This window comes from Sorex araneus, chromosome X, assembly GCF_027595985.1.
Source record: "Sorex araneus isolate mSorAra2 chromosome X, mSorAra2.pri, whole genome shotgun sequence".
Taxonomy (NCBI): domain Eukaryota; kingdom Metazoa; phylum Chordata; class Mammalia; order Eulipotyphla; family Soricidae; genus Sorex; species Sorex araneus.
The window spans coordinates 249,146,335-249,167,166 of NC_073313.1; the positions used below are offsets into that span (position 1 = coordinate 249,146,335).

Here is a 20,832-nt window from a genome sequence, read left to right on the forward strand (position 1 = left end):
AAGCCGAGACTAGAAACACTCATTCCCCTCGGCTGGAAGACCACCTCAGCGGGGTGGTCTGCTGTCTCCACCCCCTCCCCACCCCTGCCCTGTGTGGCCGGGCTCCACCAGTACCCAATGTTCTGTGCTTTCTGGTTGATTTCCTCAAAAAGACCTTTTTGGTTGTTTGGTTGGTTGGTTGGTTGGTTGGTTGGTTGGTTATTTTTTTGAGCCACATCTGGAGGTGTTAAGGGCTGACTCCTTGCTCTCTACACTCAAGCATCACTCCTGGTGGGCTCAGGGGACCATTTGGGGTATAGGGGATCAAACCCAGGTCAGCTGCATGCAAAGCAAGTGCCCTGCCCACTTCACTATCACTCAGGTCCCACCGAATCAGACTTCTAAAGGAAAGTACTCAGATAATACGTAAGATAAAATGGACTTTTTTTCCAGAGGCTGAAAACCTTCCCGTTTTGTACTACACTTCATCGTCTGTGCTACATTATAAATCTATGAATCTGCTAAAGGGCTTTTTTCTCTCTTGAATGTCAGAACAGCATCAACTTTGTTATTTATCTTTTGTTTGGGGACCCCACCAGGCAGTGCTCAGTGACTATTCCCTGCCCAGTGCTTCGAGGCTCTTGGCAGTGTTCAGGGGACCATGGGTTCCCGGGGAATCTCCGACCCCAAATCAGCTGTGTTGGGTCCATCTGGTAGATCTTCGTGTCATTTGGGTGCTTTGGGACCAGGGCTCCGGCAGCCTCCGTTTCCCTTCTCTCCGGTCCTCCTCCTGACAGGCTGCCTGGTGCGGGGTGATCGGGATTCTCTAGCTGTCGAAGCCAGTGAGCTGGGCTTCCCGTGAAAGCGCCGTGGTGGTTCCCACGCAGATGGGCTATGCCCTTCCCACCCGTGGCCGGGACTTTTCTCTCCTTGGAGGAAAAAAGACTCAGACTGAGAAGGTGCCGTTCTCCACGAATGGCGCTGAGCTAGCCTAGGACTGAGGCCGGGCCATTTGCGGGGTCTCGGTGGAGGGGCTTGTGGCCTGCTCTTCCTTGAGGCACCCTCCCTCTGCTCCCGGTAACCCCACGTTAGGCGCCGTGTCTTGTTTTGGTCTTCTCTGTCCTGGGGAAGCGGCTACCCAGATGCAGAGCCCGCAAGGGGCCCCAGTCTTCTTCTCCCCACTCCCCTGTCCCTGGATATCCCCCCAAATGTGGACTTCCTTCTTTTTTTTTTTTTTTTTTTTGCTTTTTGGATACACCTGGCTATGCACCTGGCTCTGCACTCAGGAATCACTCCTGGCGGTACTCAGGGGGACCATATGGGATGCTGGGAATTGAACTCGGGTTGGCCGCGTGCAAGGCAAACGCCCTCCCCGCTGTGCTATCGCTCCAGCCCCTGTGGGCTTCCTTCTTTTCAGGCTGTGGATTGCTTTATGGGTGCCACGCCTCCGGTTGACCCCCAGCTGGGGGTGAGCTCTGCATTTCCTTCATCGGCATCACTGTCCCCCTCACATGCCTCGGCCACTACTCTTAGCTTCTTGGAGGTGCTAACGTGGAACAAAGCTGAAGCGCCACTGCCGCATCCCTGCCGAAGCTGGGCTGATGCGTGTTGAACTTGGCCTTGTCCTTCTCTTTGACGTCCCCGGTGCTTTCTCAGCCTGTTTCCAAGTCAGGGGTCATAGGCTCTATTTTGCAGTGTAAACTTTTTGAATACCCCCGAGGAGTAATGTTGGATATGAGATTTGGGAGCAGGACTTCCCCCCCCCCCTTGTCTGGGGTCTTGGTGAAATAATGTGGCAGCCGATCTGAGTAATTTGGTAAAAGCGACTTACTGAGTTATCCGCTTAGTTGGGGGAGGGAATTAATGACAGACAGTGATGGAGAACTCCCAGAACACCTTCAGTTCCGTCCATTAGAACGTTCTCTCAGTTCAGGTTTTAAGTTCTCTATGCAGGTTGCTTTACTTGGGAGTTACTTTATTGGATTCACATCGCCAGGTCATGTCTTATCAGTTTGTCTTCCTGTCAACCTCTTCTTTGGGGGCACCGCCAGCCAGGAAGTTCAACCTGGGTGAAACTCCACCTCCCTTCCAAGGCCCTCAGCTCCTGTGAGTCACGTTTCTCTCCAGCAACAAATGGAAATTGTTGTATTTACACTGTTCCCTTGGGGGTATCTTGGGTGTCTCTGAAAATGGTGAAGTTTCAATTCCATGTTGATTTGTGTCGCTTTGTGCATTTGGATTTCCATCGAGTGGGAAGTTCTTGGAGATGGAGGACGTCATATAAACCGTGTGCATCGGGGCACCATCCCAGACCTCCTGGGTGACAGAGAAGACGGTTCGAACATGACTGGGACCCAGGTGGTGGCAGGCCCTTTGTCCTAAAGGAGAACTTCTTTTTGTTTATTTATTTTTATTAAAAATTAATTTTGTTAATAAAAAATTAAAATTTTCATTAAAAAATTAAAATGCTATCGATGGAGCAATAGCACAGTGGGTAGGGCATTTGCCTTGCACACGGCTGACCCGGGTTCGATTCCTCTGTCCCTTTTGGAGAGCCCGGCAAGCTACCGAGAGTATCCCGCCTGCACGGCAGAGCCTGGCAAGCTACTCGTGGTGTATTCGATATGCCAAAAACAGTAACAACAAGTCTCACCATGGAGACGTTACTGGTGCCCGCTCGAGCAAATCGATGAGCAACAGGATGACAGTGATTAAAAATTAAATTTATATATACAGCTGTTGCAACAATGTTGCAGTTTTACCAGAGAGTCAGAGGCACTTTACTGCAGAAGAAATATACATTTTAGGGGGAAGATCGCAGGACTGTCTCCGGAGGTTTTGTGTTATGGCCTGCCAGAGAGCCGCCTGTTCAACCTCCTTTTATTTATTAAATTAACATACAAACCAGTCATATTCAGCCACATAGGCAAATATGCAAATCAACCAACAGAAACGTAACCGCCATTTAAAGTTACAGTAACCAAAACATAAACCGTTTACATCCAGGCCTAGCTAGGCCTGAGATTATGGGATGTTGTATATCAACATACAGCAATCAATATAAGTTATTGAGTGCCTGCAATGGGGGCAGGCTTAAGGGGTGCTTGGGAAAATTGGAGATCCTGGTCGTAGAAAGGTGCAATGTTGGTGGGATTGGCGTTGGTATGTTGAACGTCTAATAAATCACCATGAACAACTTTGTAAACCACAGTGTTTCTATAAAGTGTAAGGGGAAAATACAAATTTAAAGTAATAATAAATTTTAAAAAATTAAATTTATAAGACTATGCTTTCAGGGATCACTTTCATAGTTCATTAAAAATTAAATTTATTTGAGGGCTAGAGCAATAGCATAGCGGGTAGAGCATTTGCCTTGCATGCGACCGACCCAGGTTCGATTCCCAGCATCCTATATGGTCCCCTGAGCACCGCTAGGGGTAATTCCTGAGTGCGGAGCCAGGAGTGACCCCTGTGCATTGTTGGGTGTGACCCAAAAAGCAAAAAATAAATAAATTTGTTTGTTGTTATTGAGGCAACATGATTACAATAGTATTATTGTTAATGCTTTTATAAAATCATTGCATCTCCACCAGCAGGAAGAGCCAAATCCCCTCTTCCTTTTTTCTTTTTTCTTTTTTTTTTTGCTTTTTGGGTCACACCCAGCGATGCTCAGGGGCTACTCGTGGCTCTGCACTCAAGAATTACCCCTGGCAGTGCTTGGGGGACCCTATGGGATGCTGGGAATCGAACCCGGGTCAGCCTCGTGCAAGGCAAACGCCCTCCCCGCTGTGCTATTGCTCCAGCACCCCCTCCCTTCTTTCTAAAGCTGGTCATATTCGTTTGCCATCATGCTGCCTGTCCTTTAATATTAGGTTTTTGGTTTTGTTTTTCCAGGTGGGAGTGGGGCCACACCTGGTGATGCTCAGGGCTTATTCCTGGCTCTGTGCTCAGGGATCACTCCTGGCGAGTACTGGGGGACCAGAGGGCATGCCAGGGATCAAACTCAGGTCGGCCACGTGCAAGGCAAGCGCCCTACCCACTGTTCCATCGCTCTTTAGCTGTTTTATTTTGTATTATATGTCTTCACTCTTATCACCATGCCTAACACAAAACAAAAGCAAAATGTGCCCAAAGCAGTTAAATAATTGACTGCATCCATAACATGGAAAGTCCTGTAGCATCAGACACCCCCGATGTGACCCTGCCACGAAGACTAAGTCAGAAAAACAAATTGGGGGCTGGAGCAACAGTCCAGCATGTAGGGCATTTGCCTTGCATTCGGCTAACATGGGTTCAATCTCCGGCATCCCATATGGTCCCCTGAGTAACTCCTGAGTGCACAGCCGGGAGTAACCCCTGAGCATCGCTGGGTGTGACCCAAAAAAAGCAAAAAAAAAAAAAAGAAAAAAGAAAAACAAATTGTTAGTGACTTTCTCTGTGGAAGGACTGCAGGTAGTTTTGTTTGGCTTTTGAGCCATACCAACAGTTATTTTCTTTTGTTTGGCGGTGGGGGTCCCACACAGCAGTGCTCAGGGCTCACTCCTGGCTCCACATGCAGGGGCAGGCTGCTGGTGGACTCGGGGGATCGTATGGGATGGCGGGGATCAAACCTTTAGTCGGCGTGTGCGAGGGAAGTGCCCTATGTGCTGTACTGTATCACTCTGGCTCCGTGCATGCTTTTTAAACATGCCCTTTTTTTATTTTTAATTTTTATTGAATCACCGTGAGATAGTTACAAGCTTTCATGTTTGGGTTACAATCTCACAATGATCAAACACCCATCCCTCCACCAGTGCACATTCCCCACCACCAATATGCCGGGTATACCCCCTTTTTCCCACCCTCCCCCTGCCCCCATGGCAGACAATATTACCCATACTTTCTCTCTACTTTTGGGCATTATGGCTTGCAACACAGACACTGAGAGGTCATCAGGTTTGGTCCATTATCTACTTTCGGCATGCATCTCCCATCCCAACTGGTTCCTCCAGTCATCATTTTCTTAGTGATCCCTTTTCTATTCCATCTGCCTTCTCCCCTCTGCTCATGAAGCAGGCTTCCAGCTATGGGGCAACCCTCCTGGCCCTTGTATCTACTGTCCTCGGGTGTCAGCCTCATGTGATGTTACTCTATACTCCACAAATGAGTGCAGTCCTTCTATGTCTGTCCCTCCCTTTCTGACTCACTTCACTTAGCATGATACTCTCCATGTCTATCCATTTATAAGCAAATTTCATGACTTCATCTCTCCTAACAGCTGCATAGTATTCCATTGTGTAGATATACCAAGGTTTCTTTAACCAGTCATCTGTTTTAGGGCACTTGGGTTGTTTCCAGAATTTGGCTGTTGTGAACAGTGCTGCAATGAATATATAGGTACAGATGTCATTTCTACTGTGCTATTTTACATCCTCAGGATATATTTCAAGAAGTGTTATTGCGGGGTCATATGGAAGCTCAATTTCTAGTTTTTGAAGGACTGTCCATATTGTTTTCCAGAAAGGCTGGACCAGTCGACATTCCCACCAACAGTGAAAGAGTGTCCCTTTCTCCCCACATCCACGCCAGCACTGGTTGCTTTTGTTCTTTTGAAGGTGTGCCAGTCTCTGTGGTGTGAGATGATGCTCATTGTTGTTTTGATTTGCATCTCTCTGGTGACTAGTGATGTAAACATGCCTTTTAAATGTGCTTTTTAAGCACCTTCCCGTTCAGCGAATCTATGAGCTCCTCCTCTGGGCAGCTTCTGGGAGGACTCTCGAGGGACGTCTCTCTCCTGGCTGTGTCTTGATAGAGACCCCCCTGGTGGGAGTTAACTTCCATCACCTGTTCCTGGAACTCTTCCTGCCCCGGGTTCCATTCCCAGGCACCAGCATTCGGTGGGGTGATGGCCACTTCTCTCTCGGCCAGGACACTTTTCATTTCCCCCGTTCTTGGAAATGGTCACCAGCCAAGCCAGGCGATGCTGCTGTGGACGTCACTCAAGAAGCTCATTGTTATTTTAATGAGCCTGCTTAGACCGTGCAGGAAATTAGAAGGCTGGGGTAATTGAACTGTGGGAAATTATAGCTCTGGAAATTCATAGCTCTCCTGTCACGGTGGAGTTAGGTACTGGCGCGTGCGGGGAGGGCAGGAGGGCGTCTGGAGAACCGTATGGATTGTATATTTACAAAGAATCATTTCTTCCCCCTCCTCTCTCTGTTGCATCTTTATTTATCTATTTCTGTATTTATTTCTATGACCCTGTGCATCCACTTGAAAACCTAATTTCCTCCCTCGGGTGATTTACTGCTTGCCGGCGCCTTCTACCACTGTCATTAACTCAAGGTTACGGTGGTTAACAAGCTGTTCCGAGACAGCCGAGTGCCACAGGACTCGCCTCTCCCCAAGCTGGAATGAATTTCACCTTCAGTAATTTCTGGCTATTCTGTGCTCTCATTCTGGCTCTCTCTTCTCTTTTCTCCCTCTCTCTGCATTCTCTCTCTTCTCTCTCTCTCTGTGCATGCTCTCTCTGCGCTCTCTCATCTCTCTTCTCTCTTCCCTATCTCTCTCTCTGCATGCTCTCTCTGCACTCTCTTATCTCTCCTCTCGCTCTTCCCTATCTCTCTCTGCATTCTCTCTTCTCTCTCTTTTCTATCTCTATCTGTGCATGCTCTCTCTGCGCTCTCTCATCTCTCTTCTTTCTCTTCCCTGTCTCTCTCTCTGCATGCTCTCTCTTCTCTCTCTTCTCTGTCTCTCTGTGCTCTCTCTCTTGTCTCTCCTTCTCTCTCTCTTCTCTGTCTCTCGGTGTGCTCTTTCTTCTCTATCTCTTCTGTCTCTCGGCGTGCTCTCTCCTCTCTCTTTCTCACTGGCTCTCCATGTGCACTGTCTCTTATCTCTGTCTCTCTCTGTATGCTCTGTCCGCTCTCTTTCTATGCTCTCTTCTCTGTCTCTCTGTGTGCACTCTCTCCTTTCCCTCTCTCTCTGCACACTCTCTCTCTCTGCAGGCTCTGTTCTCTCTGTCTCTCTCTGCATTCTCTCTCCATCTCTGTCTCACTCTGCACACTCTCCTCTCTGTCTCTCTTTGTATGTTGTCTCTCTCTTCTCTGTCTCTCTGCATGCTGTCTCCTCTCTCTGCATGCTCTCTCTTCTCTGTCTCATCTCTCTCTGCGTGCTCTCTCCTCTCTCTGTTTTTCTGTCTCTGAAAGCTCTCTCCTATCTCTCTCTGTCTCTCTCTGCACACTCTCTCCTCTCTTCTCTGTCTCTCTCTGCATGCTTTCTCCTCTCTCTCTCTCACTCTCTCTCTCTCTCTCTCTCTCTCTGAACCTCTCTCTGCACACTCTCTCCTTATTCTCTCCCTCTCTCCCACCCCTGGCCCTCTCTCCCATCTCAGTATGAGGCCGGGTATTTGAGTCTGGTCTTGATGTCAGCAGAGTGGGGCACTTGGCGTTTGTCACTGAGACGGCCCAGCTGTTTACTTCTAAGCCACCTCTGCTGAGCAGCTGCCGAGTACCTGGCCGAGGCTTCGGGGAAGCACATCTGGCTCCAGGTCCTTAAAGTCCTCAAGAACTGGAAGGGGGCCGGAGGCAGGGATCCCTGGGCTCTCAGGCAGCCCTTGTGTTCCTCTTTCTGTTCCCTGCTAAGGAAAACCAAACCGTGGGGCTGGAGCGATAGCACAGTGGGTAGGGAGTTTGCCTTGCACGCGGCCAACCCAGGTTCGATTCCCAGCATCCCATATGGTCCCCTGAGCACCGCCAGGAGTAATTCCTGAGTGCAGAGCCAGGAGTAACCCCTGTGCATCGCCGGGTGTGACCCAAAAAGGAAAAAAAGAAAAAGTCAAGCTTGTCTGTGGGGTGTCCATCCTGGAAGCAGCCGAGCCCTGGTTGCTGCCACCCCTGCATCCATGTCCTCCTCCACTGCCTGAGCCCGCGGCGTGAGTTCTTTGTTCCCGAGCGCATGAGCACCTGCCTTCCGAGCACGGCTCTAGCACAGAGCAGACGAGGATCGATGATGCTTTGCTCAGCGCTACGGAAAACGGAGGTGGACATCTCGTCTTTCCTTGACGGCGAGGAGCGGGTGGTCCTCCGAGGGAGACAGACAAGATAGGAGCGCTAATACAGAGATGGGCAGGCGGTGCCGGCCGGGGGGCTGGGGGCAGACTCACTCGAAGGAAAGGTGGTTGTGCTGTCCGGCTGCCTCGCCTGGGGTTGCCACGAGCCTCCTCGCCCACACCCGCCCCTTCTGCCCGGCTGTCGTCTCTTCCCTTCGTAGAGCTCCTGAGTGTGGGCCCCCAAAGCTCTGCAGGGAGGCCGTTCCTGCCGGGGGGGGGGGGGTGTCTGTGCAGCTGCCCCCAACTCCCCCCACCTTGGTGAATAAAGATGAATAAAGCCCACAGGTGGTTCGTGCCAAGCTGTCGAGAGACTTTTAGCGCTTCCCGGAGCGTTGGGAACTGTCCCCGGGTGCTCAGAACCTGTGTCTTTGCGTTGCAGATGGCCAAGAGGGCGATCCTGCTGTCGGGCACGCCAGCCATGTCCCGGCCCGCCGAGCTCTACACGCAGATCCTCGCCGTCAAGCCCACCTTCTTCCCGCACTTCCACCTCTTCGGACTTCGCTACTGTGATGCCAAGCGGGTATTGGTGCCCCTGCCTCGTTTCCCGCCCTTCTTCTTCCTGCCGCCTTCCTCCCAGTTTCACCCTTCACCTTCCAGACCCTTCTCTTTAGCTACGGCTTCACCAGCAGAGCCCAGACCAGGGTGCTGGACCCAGACTTTATTAGTAGTATTTTTTTGGGGGGGGGTCATCACACGTGGCGATGCACAGGGGTGACTCCTGGCTCTGCACTCAGGAATTACTCCTGGCGGTGCTCAGGGGACCATATGGGATGCTGGGAATCGAACCCGGGTTGGCCGTGTGCAAGGCAAATGCCCTCCCCGCTGTGCTATCACTCCAGTCCCTGAATCCAGACCTTAGTTCTCCTCTGCCCCCCCCCCCGACCTTGGTGTGTCCTCGGGTATGAGAGACTGTCCCTCCCCGGCCTTTTGGGGCTGGGGGGCATTCCGGGTTTGTGTTTTCCCAGCAAAGGGACTGGTCGCTAGTGCACAGGCATGTGGGACTGTGGGGAACTAAAGCCTGAAAGACGCAGAGGTCTGAGTTCCCGGAAGGGGGAAGGAAGTAGATGGGGCGAATGAGGGTGCCTGGATATGGGAGCAGTATAAAAGCATTCCCTGAAAAAGGTCTGTGGGTCGAGGAGAGGTCTGGGGCCGCCTTTGGCAGCTGAGTCCATGAACCTTTGCTTGTGAGCATTGACTTGTCTGGGCTGGAGGTGGGTGAGGTCCAGTGGGTAAGGCACTTGCTTTTATTTTATTTTATTTTATTTTATTTTATTTTGCTTTTTGGGTCACACCTGGTGATGCACAGGGGTTACTCCTGGCTCTGCCCTCAGGAATTACTCCTGGCAGTGCTCGGGGAACCGTGTAGAATGCTGAGAATCAAACCCGGGTCGGCCTCGTGCAAGGCAAACGCCCAACCTGCTGTGCTATCGCTCCAGCCCCAAGGCCCTTGCTTTGCACGGGGGCAGACTGAATTTGATCTCTGACCTCCCAGATGGGCCCCTGAGCACTGCCAGGAGTGACTCCTGAGTGCAGAATCAGAAGTAAGCCCTGAGCACTGAAGGGTGTGGCCCAGAAAGCCCCGCCCCACACACCCACCCAAAAACATAAACTTTGACTTGTCAGCTGTGTCCGGTCAGCTCTCTGCAGCCTTGTCCTGCAGCTGATTCTGTGACCACGATGCCCATGGAGCAGCTGCCTTAGGGAGCGGCCACTGCCAGCTCCTCACAGCCTCCAGCACTGGCAGCCGGCAGCCCTGGAGACGTGTGGAAACTACCGCTGCACTCAAAATCACAGTGCTCAAAACCTCAACCCCCCACACACACACACACTCATATACACACACACAAGTACACTCACACACACACACCCACATACACTCACACACACATACACACCCACATACACTTACATACACACACACACTCCCACATACACTAACACACACATACACTCATATACACACCCACATACACACAGGTACACTTACACACATACACACCCACATACACACAGGTACACTCACACACACACATACACTCACACACATATACACACACACATACACTCACACACATACACACAGGTACGCTTACACACATACACACCCACATACACACAGGTATACTCACACACACCCACATACACTCACACACACACACCCATATACACTCACACACACATACACACCCACATACACTCACACAAACATACACACATACACTCACAGATACACACAGGTACACTCACACACATACACACCCACATACACTCACACACATATACACACCCACATACACTCACATACACACATACACACCCACATACACTCAAACCCACATATGCACCCACATACACACATGCGCACCCACGTACACTAACACACACACATACACACCCACATACACTCACACACACCCACATACACCCACACACACATATACACACCCACATACTCTCATACATACACACACATACACACCCACATACACTCACACACACATTTTAAATATTTCCTTTGTGTGTGTTCACAGAGGAAAAATCTTCTTTTGTGAAGACACAGCAAATTCTGCCCGACTTCGCCAAACCCTGGCAACTCAGATTTGAACGAGCTTGAATCGAAGCCTTGATTCCGACTCAGGCTCTCTGGCTGCTGACCGTTCACACTAGTATGAAGGACTGAGGGTCACTTTCTCGGGGATTATGTTTGCCCTGGTCCTGATCATTAATCAATGAGGCTTACTGAGAGGGTTGGTTTCGTGTCAGTTTCGTTGGTTTGCTCGGTTTGGGGGCACATCTGGCTGTGTTCAGGACACTCTGGCTCTGCTCACTCCTGGTAGGCCTTGGGGGACCCTGTGGGATGCCAGAAATTGAACCCCGGGTCTGCCCTCAAGTGCCAGACCTATCTTTCCAGCCCTCAGCCCCTGCTCAGTTTTTTAAGATGGAGGGTGGGGAGAGGAATGATTTCATGACGTGTAGCACTGTAGCACTGTCATCCCGTTGTTCATCAATTTGGTGGAGCGGGCACCAGTAACGTCTCCATTGTGAGACTTGTTGTTACTGTTTTTGGCATATCGAATACTCCACGGGTAGCTTGCCAGGCTCTGCCACGCAGGCAGGATACTCTTGGTAGCTTGTCAGGCTCTCTGAGAGGAACAGAATCGAACCTGGGTTGACCTTGTGCAAGGCAAACGCCCGACCCGCTGTGCTATCACTTCAGCCATTTCATGACATGGGAAAGTGAAAGTAGGATGCAGGTTTTTTCCCCTTAAATGAGTCTGTTCTTTCTTTTGGCTGTACCATCTTCCTCTCTTTCACTCTCTCATTTGCTCCCTTTCCCATTTGCTCTCTTATCTCGTATCTGATCAGAAGATACACAGATGGTTAAAAAACCCATATATAGGGATAGGAGTGATAGCACATCGGATAGGGCATTTGCCTTAAACGTGGCCAACCTGGGTTCAATTTAGAGCACCCCATATGGTCCCCCGAGCACTGCCAGGAGTAATAGCTGACTGCATGAGCCAGTTGTAACCCCTGTGCATCGCTGGGTGTGACCCAAAAAATGGAAAAAAAAAAAAAAGCATATATATATGCTGAGTGTAGAGCCAGATAGGTTTTATTGAGACTTTTTTTTTTTTTTTTTTTTGCTTTTTGGGTCACACCCAGCGATGCACAGGGGTTACTCCTGGCTCTGCACTCAGGAATTACTCCTGGCGGTGCTCAGGGGACCATATGGGATGCTGGGGATCGAACCCGGGTCGGCCGCTTCAAGGCAAATGCCCTACCCACTGTGCTATCGCTCCAGCCCTATTGAGACTTATTTAGAAGGATGTGAGTGGGGAGAGAGGGAGAAGCAGACATTTGAGAGAGAGCACAGGCTTCTCTACAGTGGAAGTAGGCAAGCCAAGAAACACAAGGGGAGGTTCGTGTCCAAGGGAGAACACAGGCTTGAAGAGCAAGCCATGCTTTCTACCCCCTTCTCAAGAACTTTTAAAATATCCGCTAATCGTCGAACAAAATACTTCCAGTGTAAATCGTTGTCCTTTGCAAAGTTAATGGCAAACTATTTTTAGCTGGTTATTCAGGCAGGAGATTTCTGTGATTAAGTGTCAATAAAACCATTCTCTGCTTTAAATAGCATTTGTAGTATACACCCCCATCCCCCACCCTTCTCTACCACCTCCCGCCCCCCATCAGTCCTGATTAGATTGATTGTATTGATTGTGTATAATCACTGTCTTCCTCCCCCCCCACCCCCCGCCGACTCTTCATGTGTGATCCGTGTGTCTGTCCCATTTGCAAATGATCCACTTCCCGGAAGGATCCTCTCCTCTCACGTCTTTGGGCTCTGGGGTGGTGTGAGTCCATGATGGAGGGAAGGTCAGGATGGACTTCATCTTCATCGTGAGCTCTCTGTCCTTGGCTTTCCCATCTGACGTCACCCTACCAGCCTCCTGCCAGCCTCCGATTGGCCCTTTCCCTCTAGCCTGCCCTCTCACCTCTACCCCTTGCTAAAAGCAAACAGGGCCCTCCTCATCTTTCTCTTTCTTTCCCCTAGCCCAGTGCCCGATACATGGTAAGTGTTCATTCCCAAGTTCAATATGGGGGGACCGGAAAGATAGGACAGCAGAAAGGGCACTGACCTTGCACAAGGCCGACCTCAACCTTGGCATCCCACGCAGTCCCCTGAACCTCAACAGGAGTAAGCAAGCCTTGAGCTCTGCGGGGCATGGCCCCCAAACAAACAATCCAAAGTCTGATATTGACTCTTTGGTACTACTGAGTTGGAATCTGCAATATGAAGAGCTGCCAGTGTTTGAATGTAGGAGCATGGACGGCCAGAGCCATAGTCCAGCGATGTGGGTGTTTGCCTTGCATGCACCCGACCCCGGCTCCATGCGTGACATCCCATATGGTTCCTCGAGCACCGCCAGGAGTAAGTCCTGAATGTAGAGCCAGGAGTAACTCCTGAGCATCACTGGGTGTGGTCCAAAAAGCCAAAAAAAAAAAAAAAAGAAAAAGAAGAAGAATGTAGGAATATGATACCCGCTATCCACATTAATAAAAATATCTTCTTGCTCCCAGCATGTCTTCAGTTTGATTCAGCGGAGAGGCTGGAAGCGTTCAGGGGCCCAGGGAGTGCTCACGGGCATCTGTGCTCCCAGCTTGTTGCATTAGGCAAAGTCGGCGGAGAGGATGCCCCCTGCCAAGCTCATTTGCAGCCCCATGGCAGGAAGTCATTTGCTCAGTAACTTCCTGTTGAGTCGACTGTCTTTTTCTAGTCTCTGTTGTTTAGTGCCGGATTCCAGGATATACCACTTCTGTCTCCTCAGCCCTCGGCCGTGGGCATGGCGGGCCCGGACCGGAGAGAGTTGGCAGGGCAGGGAAAGGAAGGGAGGCGAGGTAGCAGAGGCCCCTGGCCGCCCGTGAGATTGTGGAGGTCAGCCCTGCTTCCTCCGCGTCTGTCGGGAGCATCCCTAGCTGCGTGCCAGAGCGCTGGTGTTCCTGCTCGATGCCCCCCCACCCCACCCCAGCCACTAACGGGAGGGGCCCATGTTTACAGGGGACCCCCCCTTGGCATATGAAACCCACGTCTGGGTTCCGCCAGACTGTTGGGGTGCCTGAGCCACAGTTGCCTTTACTCCATCACACATGGTTGTGTTGGGATGACCCGTGCTCAGGGCCCCCTCGATCTCAGTCCCTGCACAACCTCAGGACACAGGTGTCGGGCAGTGGGCTGGACCACACCGGTTCCTGCACTCTGGCAGAGGGACCCTTCCAGGCAAGGCCTCTGGGTACCTTAGCACACAGCATCCGCCTGACGGGCTGCAGGTTTTGTTCATTTTTTTTTTCCCTTTTGCTTTTTTGTTTCACACCCAGCAGTGCTCAGGGGTTATTCCTGGCTCTGCACTCAGGAATCACTCCTGGCGGTGCTCGGGGGACCCTGTGGGATACTGGGGATTGAACCCGGGTCAGCTGCATTCAAGACAAATGCCCTACCTACTCTGCCATTGCTCCAGCCCCTGTTTTGTTCAGTTTTGCCTGTCGTGCCAACCCCTGCTTCCCAGCCCGCCTCCCCCCGTCTCTTCGTGTCTTTTTGGAGTTTGCTGCTAGGAAACTTGGTGTCAGATCGCAGACACCCCCCCTCTGCTCCTTGGGGGTTCTGTTCCCCTTCGTGAATTCCTGCCCGCCTCTCCTGCTTTGCCTTGCTGGGTCTCCTGTGTTCTTGGTTTGGGGGCGGCCACACCTGACAGTGCTCAGGAGCTCCCTCCTGGCGGGGCTCTGAGGACCATGTGTGGAGCTGGTGACCGCGCCAGGACAAGGCGCATGCCGAGGCCCCAGTGCCCTCGCCGCTGTCCTGTCAGTCACCTCTCCAGCCCAGAGAGGTCTCCTGGATACCGGTGCTAAAGGAGTGGAAAAAAAGTCAAGACCGGTCGGAGTCGGTGATGAGGACGGCAGCCTCCCTGGAGGCAGCGGCAGGCCCGGTGTAACTCACGCGCGTCTCCCTTCCGTCCACAGCAGCCCTGGGGATGGGACTACTCGGGCTCCTCCAACCTGGGGGAGCTGAAGGTCCTGCTGGAGGAGGCGGTGATGCTGCGGCGGCTCAAGAGCGACGTCCTCTCGCAGCTCCCGGCCAAGCAGCGCAAGATGGTTGTGGTGGCCCCCGAGCGGATGAGTGCCAAGACCAGAGCCGCGCTGGACGCCGCGGCCAAGGAGATGGCCTCCAGGGACACCGTGAGTCCAGGGCCGGGGACGGACGAGGGCTCCTTCCTTGGGGGGAGGGGCTCTGCAGACGGGACCCGGAGATCTGGGAAGTGGCCCGCCCACGACCTCTTCCCCTCCCCCGGTCAAGGCCAGTGGTCCCACCCCGTCAGCTTCTATAGGGTCGTCGCATGCTTCTTGGCAGTTCCACGCTGGTGTCGGTCACTGGGTGGGCCACTTCTGGAGAGCCATATATATTCTGCTTTAAAAAAAAAAATTGTAGGACCAGAGTGATAGTACAGCAGGTAGGGTGTTTGCCTTGCACGAAACTGACCCGGGTTCGATTCTCAGCATCCCATATGGTCCCCCGAGCACAGCCAGGAATAATTCCTGAGCACATGAGCCAGGAGTAACCCCTCTGCATTGCCGGGTGTGAGCCAAAAAGCAAAAATATATATAATAATAATTTTTTTTTTTTTAAATCAGAGGGCTGGAGTGATAGCACAGCAGGTAGGGTGTTTGCCTTGCATGAGGCCAACCCCGGTTCGATCCCTGGCATCCCAAAGGGTCCCACAAGCACCCACCAGAAGTAATTCCTGAGTGCAAAGCCAGGAGTAATTCCTGAGCATCGCTGGGTGTGACCCAAAAAGCAAAAAATGAATAAATACAAATAAATAATTTTTTAAAAAGTTGTATTGGGACCACATCGGACCATGCTCAGGGCTGACTCCTGGCTCTGTACTCAGGAATCACTCCTGGCAGTGCTCAAGGGACCCTATGGGGTGCTGGGGATCAAACCCGGATCAGCCGTATGCAAGGCCAGCACTTACTCGCTGTACTGTCCCCCGCCCCCCCATTCCACAAGGGAATAGAGTATAATGTAACCAAGAAAGGTGGGATTTATGTCCAGAGTCTTTCGAGACTCCCTCACGTCTCGTTCCAGTTGGGTGAGTCAGTCCTGTGTGTGTTGCATTCGTACATCGACTGTCTAACTAGCTCGCGTCCTTTGCTTGGGTCAGAATAGTAAATAGACTCTGATATAATGAAGTAAGCATTTCTCCACCTCTTAGTCCTTTGACGCCTCATTATGCACGGTCATGTCTGGATAACAGGGAGTTAACGTCTCCTTTTTTTCAGAGAGGGAAACTGAGGCCCCCAGAGACTGTGCTATCGGTCCCTCGGCTGCCGTTTGGCTCCTCGGCAGTAGCATTAAAGCCATAACCAGACCGTCAACCCCGGTATTTTAGGGTTCTTTCTGCTATCTCGGTTTTAGTTTTCCAAAATACTTTTTTTTTTTTTCATTTCATCTCTGCCTTTAGTGTCATGCCGTGCTGAGCGCAGCAGAGTAATCTATACTAGCTCCATCGCTGTCCTCGAGGGACGAAACCGGGCAGTTTTCATTATCAGGAAAATAGCAGCCATTGACATTTTTTGACATTACCATAAAGAGTTATCTGGGCTTATTATTACCGCGTGTGTGTGTGTGTGTGTGTGTGTGTGTGTGTGTGTGTGTGTGTGTGTGTAAAACCACTTTGATCTAGATGAGATCTTTATCTGCTGGGAGATTACATAGTAACTAAGAATGAAAAGAAAGAGTAGGCTTGATTTGGGGGTTGGTATTTTTGGTTGGTTTTGGTGCTCAGGGCTCACTCCTAGCTCTGCACTCAGGGATCACTCCTGGTGGGCTCGGGGTGACCATATGGGGTGCCGGGAATCGAACCCAGGTCAGCCATATGCAAGGTCAATGCCCTACCTATTGTACTATCGCTTCAGCCCCCTGCCTTTGGTTTTGTGTCCTTTAATGTTACTTTTCCATCTCATGAGCGAGACAGGCTGGCCACTAGCCAGTTTGGGTTTCATGAAAGCCGTGTGCATGGAGCACTCTGGAGGGCCCCGAGGAGCAGGACCAAGCAGCGTGTGGCTCTCTCTGTGGTGGAATCCTGAGAGCGCCTGCATGCTGCTGAGGACGGCCAGGCTAGCGTTCCTCATTCTGTTTCCCGGGAGCCTCACAGGACCAAGGTGTCCTTTGGCTACAGTCCGGCTCAGTGATCCCTTTCTGACTGTTGGAGGCAAGAACCCAACCTGGGAAACCTCTTTCTCAGTTCTGTAGACCTTTCGTCCTACTAACTCTGGCTCCCGTGAGGCAAACAACTGGTCCGTTGCCTCAAGGCAGATGGGTGGCCCTTTCCGAGCGGTTCTTTTGGGCGTCACTTGAAAGCTGGAGTTTCCCCAGCTGTGATGTGAAATGAACTCAGCTGAGCCTTGGAAAGCAAGAGTGTGGGGGCTGCTTTTTAACCTCCTGTAGCTAAATCCCTTAAAAATTTCTGGGATAGGAGCTGGAGCGATAGCACAGCAGGTAGGGCATTTGCCTTGCATGAGGCTGACCTGGGTTGCTGATTCCCAGCATCCCATATGGTCCCCTGAGCACTGCCAGGAGTAATTCCTGAGTGCATGAGCCAGGAGTCACCCCTGTGCATCTCCAGGTGCGACCCACAGAGCAAAAAATAAATAAATAAATTTCTGGAATAGTTTGCTGTTTTCTTCTAGAATGAAGGGAGACCCATACATGCAAAACACAGACACAGACACACACACACACACAAACACACACACACACCATCCACTTGGTACAGGGAAGGTACGGCGGATGATACTCAGTGCTGAGTCCCAGTCTTCATGGTCCTCTGCGGTTTACGGAGGTGAAGCCTGCACCCCAGGGTAATTCCGCCTGACTCCCGCTGGGAAAGCACCCACGACAACTCTTGCTTCCTGGGAGACCTCAGAAAAATTAAAAGTTTGTCCCCAAATGAGAGAATTTGAGTCGGGACAGATTTCCTTCAGTAGGACACTGAAGCCAGAAACTCGCCTCATTTCTGGGGCTGGAGAGGTAGTTAAGTGGTCAGGGTGCTTGCCTTGCATGGCGCCAACCCAGGTTCGATCCCCGCCGGTATCCCATATGGACTCGTATGCACCACCAGGAGTAATTTCTGAGGACAGAGCCAGGAGTGACCCCTGAGCATTGCCAGGTGTGGCTCAGTAAAAAAATAGAAAAGAAAAGAAAGGAACAATTTATTTCAATAAGAGAAGGTGAAATTCTTGTATACGTGGTTCCCTTTTGTTGTGTGCCTTTATGTCAGTTCATTTGCATAGTGGAAAATTCAGAGGGATTGAGGGACTTTGGCCCCTCAGAGCTCAGAACCTTTCTTCCTCTCGAGGTGTGGTGCATGGGACCCCCTGGGAGCAACACCCCAGTTCGGCTCGGGAGGGGAGCCAGTCTTGGTTGGAAAAAGATCAGCTGGTCTTAGATGGTGCTTCCACACTTCAGCCAGCCGGGAAGCCGAGGTGATGGAGCCTCATGATTTTATGAATTTAATTGAACAGGGAGGTTCTAATCTGCGGAGTTCACACCCCACTTTTATTGCCAACCTCCATGCAGCACCTCATCTCCCTGATTCTACACGATGCTGGCATCAGCCGGTCACTGCTGACCCATCTAGAAGTAGTCGGTTTTGGTTTTTCTTTTTTTTTTTGGTGGGGGGGAGGTCTTCTCTCATCCCTTCCCATAAGAAGGAAGGAAGACACTTTTTAAAGAAGCTTTAAATCACAGGCACCAAGGGTGAAGCTGGCAATTTATAAAAATACAATGAGAGCAAAATCTTTTGCTCGTTTTCAGCCGAAATAATAGCAGCCTCTTCACAGGCCAAGAAAAGCTGACTCTAATCATCTTTTGTCTAGTGCCATTTTTTTTTTTGATCAGCAAAACCAGAAGGTGAGAGATGGAGCGAGTCCGTGCAGACTTCCTGGAGACCGCTTCCCTCCCCTCTGCACTTGACTCTCCTTTCAGATGCCAGCGGCAGAAAGTCAGTGCAAAACCCCGGCGGAGCCGATTTAATAAAGGCCGAGGAGGCAGAACAAAGAGGGCCTGGGATTTAAAATGTCCTGGTCCCGGGGCCCCGCAAAAGAAATGAGATTACAAATGGGTTAGTCTTGTGTCTAACCAGTTTCACGAGATTTTTTTTTTTTTTAAGAGAAAGCTACCAGTTTCGCCCACACTTAAAGTATAATAGATGTCTATTGTATAAAATCTTGGGAGAGGATGGGAGGAACGTCCAGTAAATCACATTTATCAAATATTTTGCCATACTCTAAAAAAAGACTCACCCGAGGGTCTAGAGAGACAGTTATAGTGGGTAAGTGCTTGCCTTGCACCAGGCAGACCCAGATTCGATCCCTGGCACCCCATATGGTCCCCCAAGCACTGCCAGGGGTGATTCCTGAGTACAGAGCCAGGAAACCAGGAGTAACCCTGAGCATCACCAGGTGTGACACCAAAACAAAAAAATTCACCCATCTTTTAGAAAAGCAGATATGTCAGTGTTTTTTATAAAATGATAAAATTTCGGGGCTGGAGCGATAGCACAGCGGGTAGGGCGTTTACCTTGCACGCGGCCGACCCGGGTTCGATCCCCGGCATCCCATATGGTCCCCTAAGCACTGCCAGGAGTAATTCCTGAGTGCAAAGCCAGGAGTAACCCCTGAGCATCACTGGGTGTGACCCAAAAAGCAAAAAAAAACAAAAAAAAAAAACAAAAAAAGATAAAATTTCTATAAAATGATAAAATGTATATTTTGCTTTAAAATACATATTTGTCTACATTCTTATGTATAACTTAATGCATATAGGAAGGATTATGCACACACTGTATCAGTATATCACTGTCATCTCGTTGCTTGTCGATTTACTTGAGCAGGCACTAGTAACGTCTCTATTACACTCAGATTTTAGCAGCCTCTCCTTACTCGTCTTTCCCAATGATTGGAGGCTCTTTCAGGGTCAGGGGAATAAGACCAAACGTTACTGTTTTTGGCATATCACATATGCCATGGGTAGCTTGCCAGGCTCTGCTGTGCGGGCAGTATACTCTCAGTAGCTTGCCGGGCTCTCCAAGAGGTGTGTGTGTATATATATATATATATATATATATATATATATATATATGTGTGTGTGTGTGTGTGTATATATATATATATATGTGTGTGTATATATATATATATATTTTTTTTTTTTTTTACTGTATTTTGGATATGAATACGCCATGGGGAGCTTGCAAGGCTCTCCCGTGCAGGCAATAGACTCTTGGTAGTTTGTTAGGTTCTCCAAGAGGGAGAACTAGGCTATCAGATGTTGCTTCTGGGAGCTTGGTCTTATAGTCTCTGGATGTTGGCCATTGGTAGGATTACACAGCGCTGGGGGCAGTTTGTGGGTGTGACCGCCTAGCTACTGGAAAATGGGGGGCCTGGGTGGAGAAGGCCCAGTCCCACTCCGAGCAGGCTTGGAGATCTCAGCCCCGGGTCCCGCACACCTGGGTTCCTGTGCCAGTTCCTTCATGCATGAGGCTCGTCTGAACGTGTGGAGAGGGGCCTTGAGCATGGCTGTGGCTGGGTTCCGGAGGTGTTCAAAATGTACACACATTTTATTTATTTATGGCAGTGCTGGGAATGGAACCCAGGACCTCACATGTGTGAGGCAAGTATTTTACCACTGAGCCATATTCCTCGCCCAGGGATGTAAATAATTACACTTTAAAACCAGGATTTGGGGTGGCGGGGTGGCGGCCAGAGTGAGAGTACAGCAGGTTGGGCGTTCACAAGTTCAGTCTGCACACAAGCTCAATCTTAGCGTCCCATCTGGTCCCCCGAGCACCACCAGGAGCAATTCCTGAGTGCAGAGCCAGGAAGTAATCCCTGAGCATCTGAGCCAGGTGTGACCGAAAAGCAAAACATTAAATAAAAACACTTTAAATGAATACAGTAAAACTAGGATTGGAATCACAACTTAAGAGGATGGGTTACAAAAACTATCATGAACACTTTTCCATGCTGTGAATGCACCTTTTTTTACTTTGAAGAAGGACAGTAGGGTGGGAGCAGGAACTTTGGGTCACACCCTGTGGTGCTCAGGGTCGATTCCTGGCTCTGTCTTTAGGGGTGACCTTCATCGGAGCCCTTTGCAGTGCTGGGGCTCTAACTGGAGTGCTAGGCAAACACCTTACCGCCTGTCTTAT

General features: G+C 50.5%; 1 protein-coding gene across 2 annotated transcripts in view; it reads left to right on the forward strand.

Moving 5' to 3' along the window:
• The window catches only part of SMARCAL1 (SWI/SNF related, matrix associated, actin dependent regulator of chromatin, subfamily a like 1), an 83,287-nt gene that overhangs the window by 36,049 nt on the left and 26,406 nt on the right, over positions 1 to 20,832 (forward strand). The window contains exons 11-12 of one of the 2 annotated variants that reach the window (XM_055123236.1): positions 8,445 to 8,585; positions 14,585 to 14,800. In XM_055123236.1, the coding sequence (XP_054979211.1) occupies positions 8,445 to 8,585; positions 14,585 to 14,800 (357 nt within the window). The remainder of the gene's footprint in view (positions 1 to 8,444; positions 8,586 to 14,584; positions 14,801 to 20,832) is intronic. The other variant, XM_055123237.1, reaches the window with a different exon arrangement.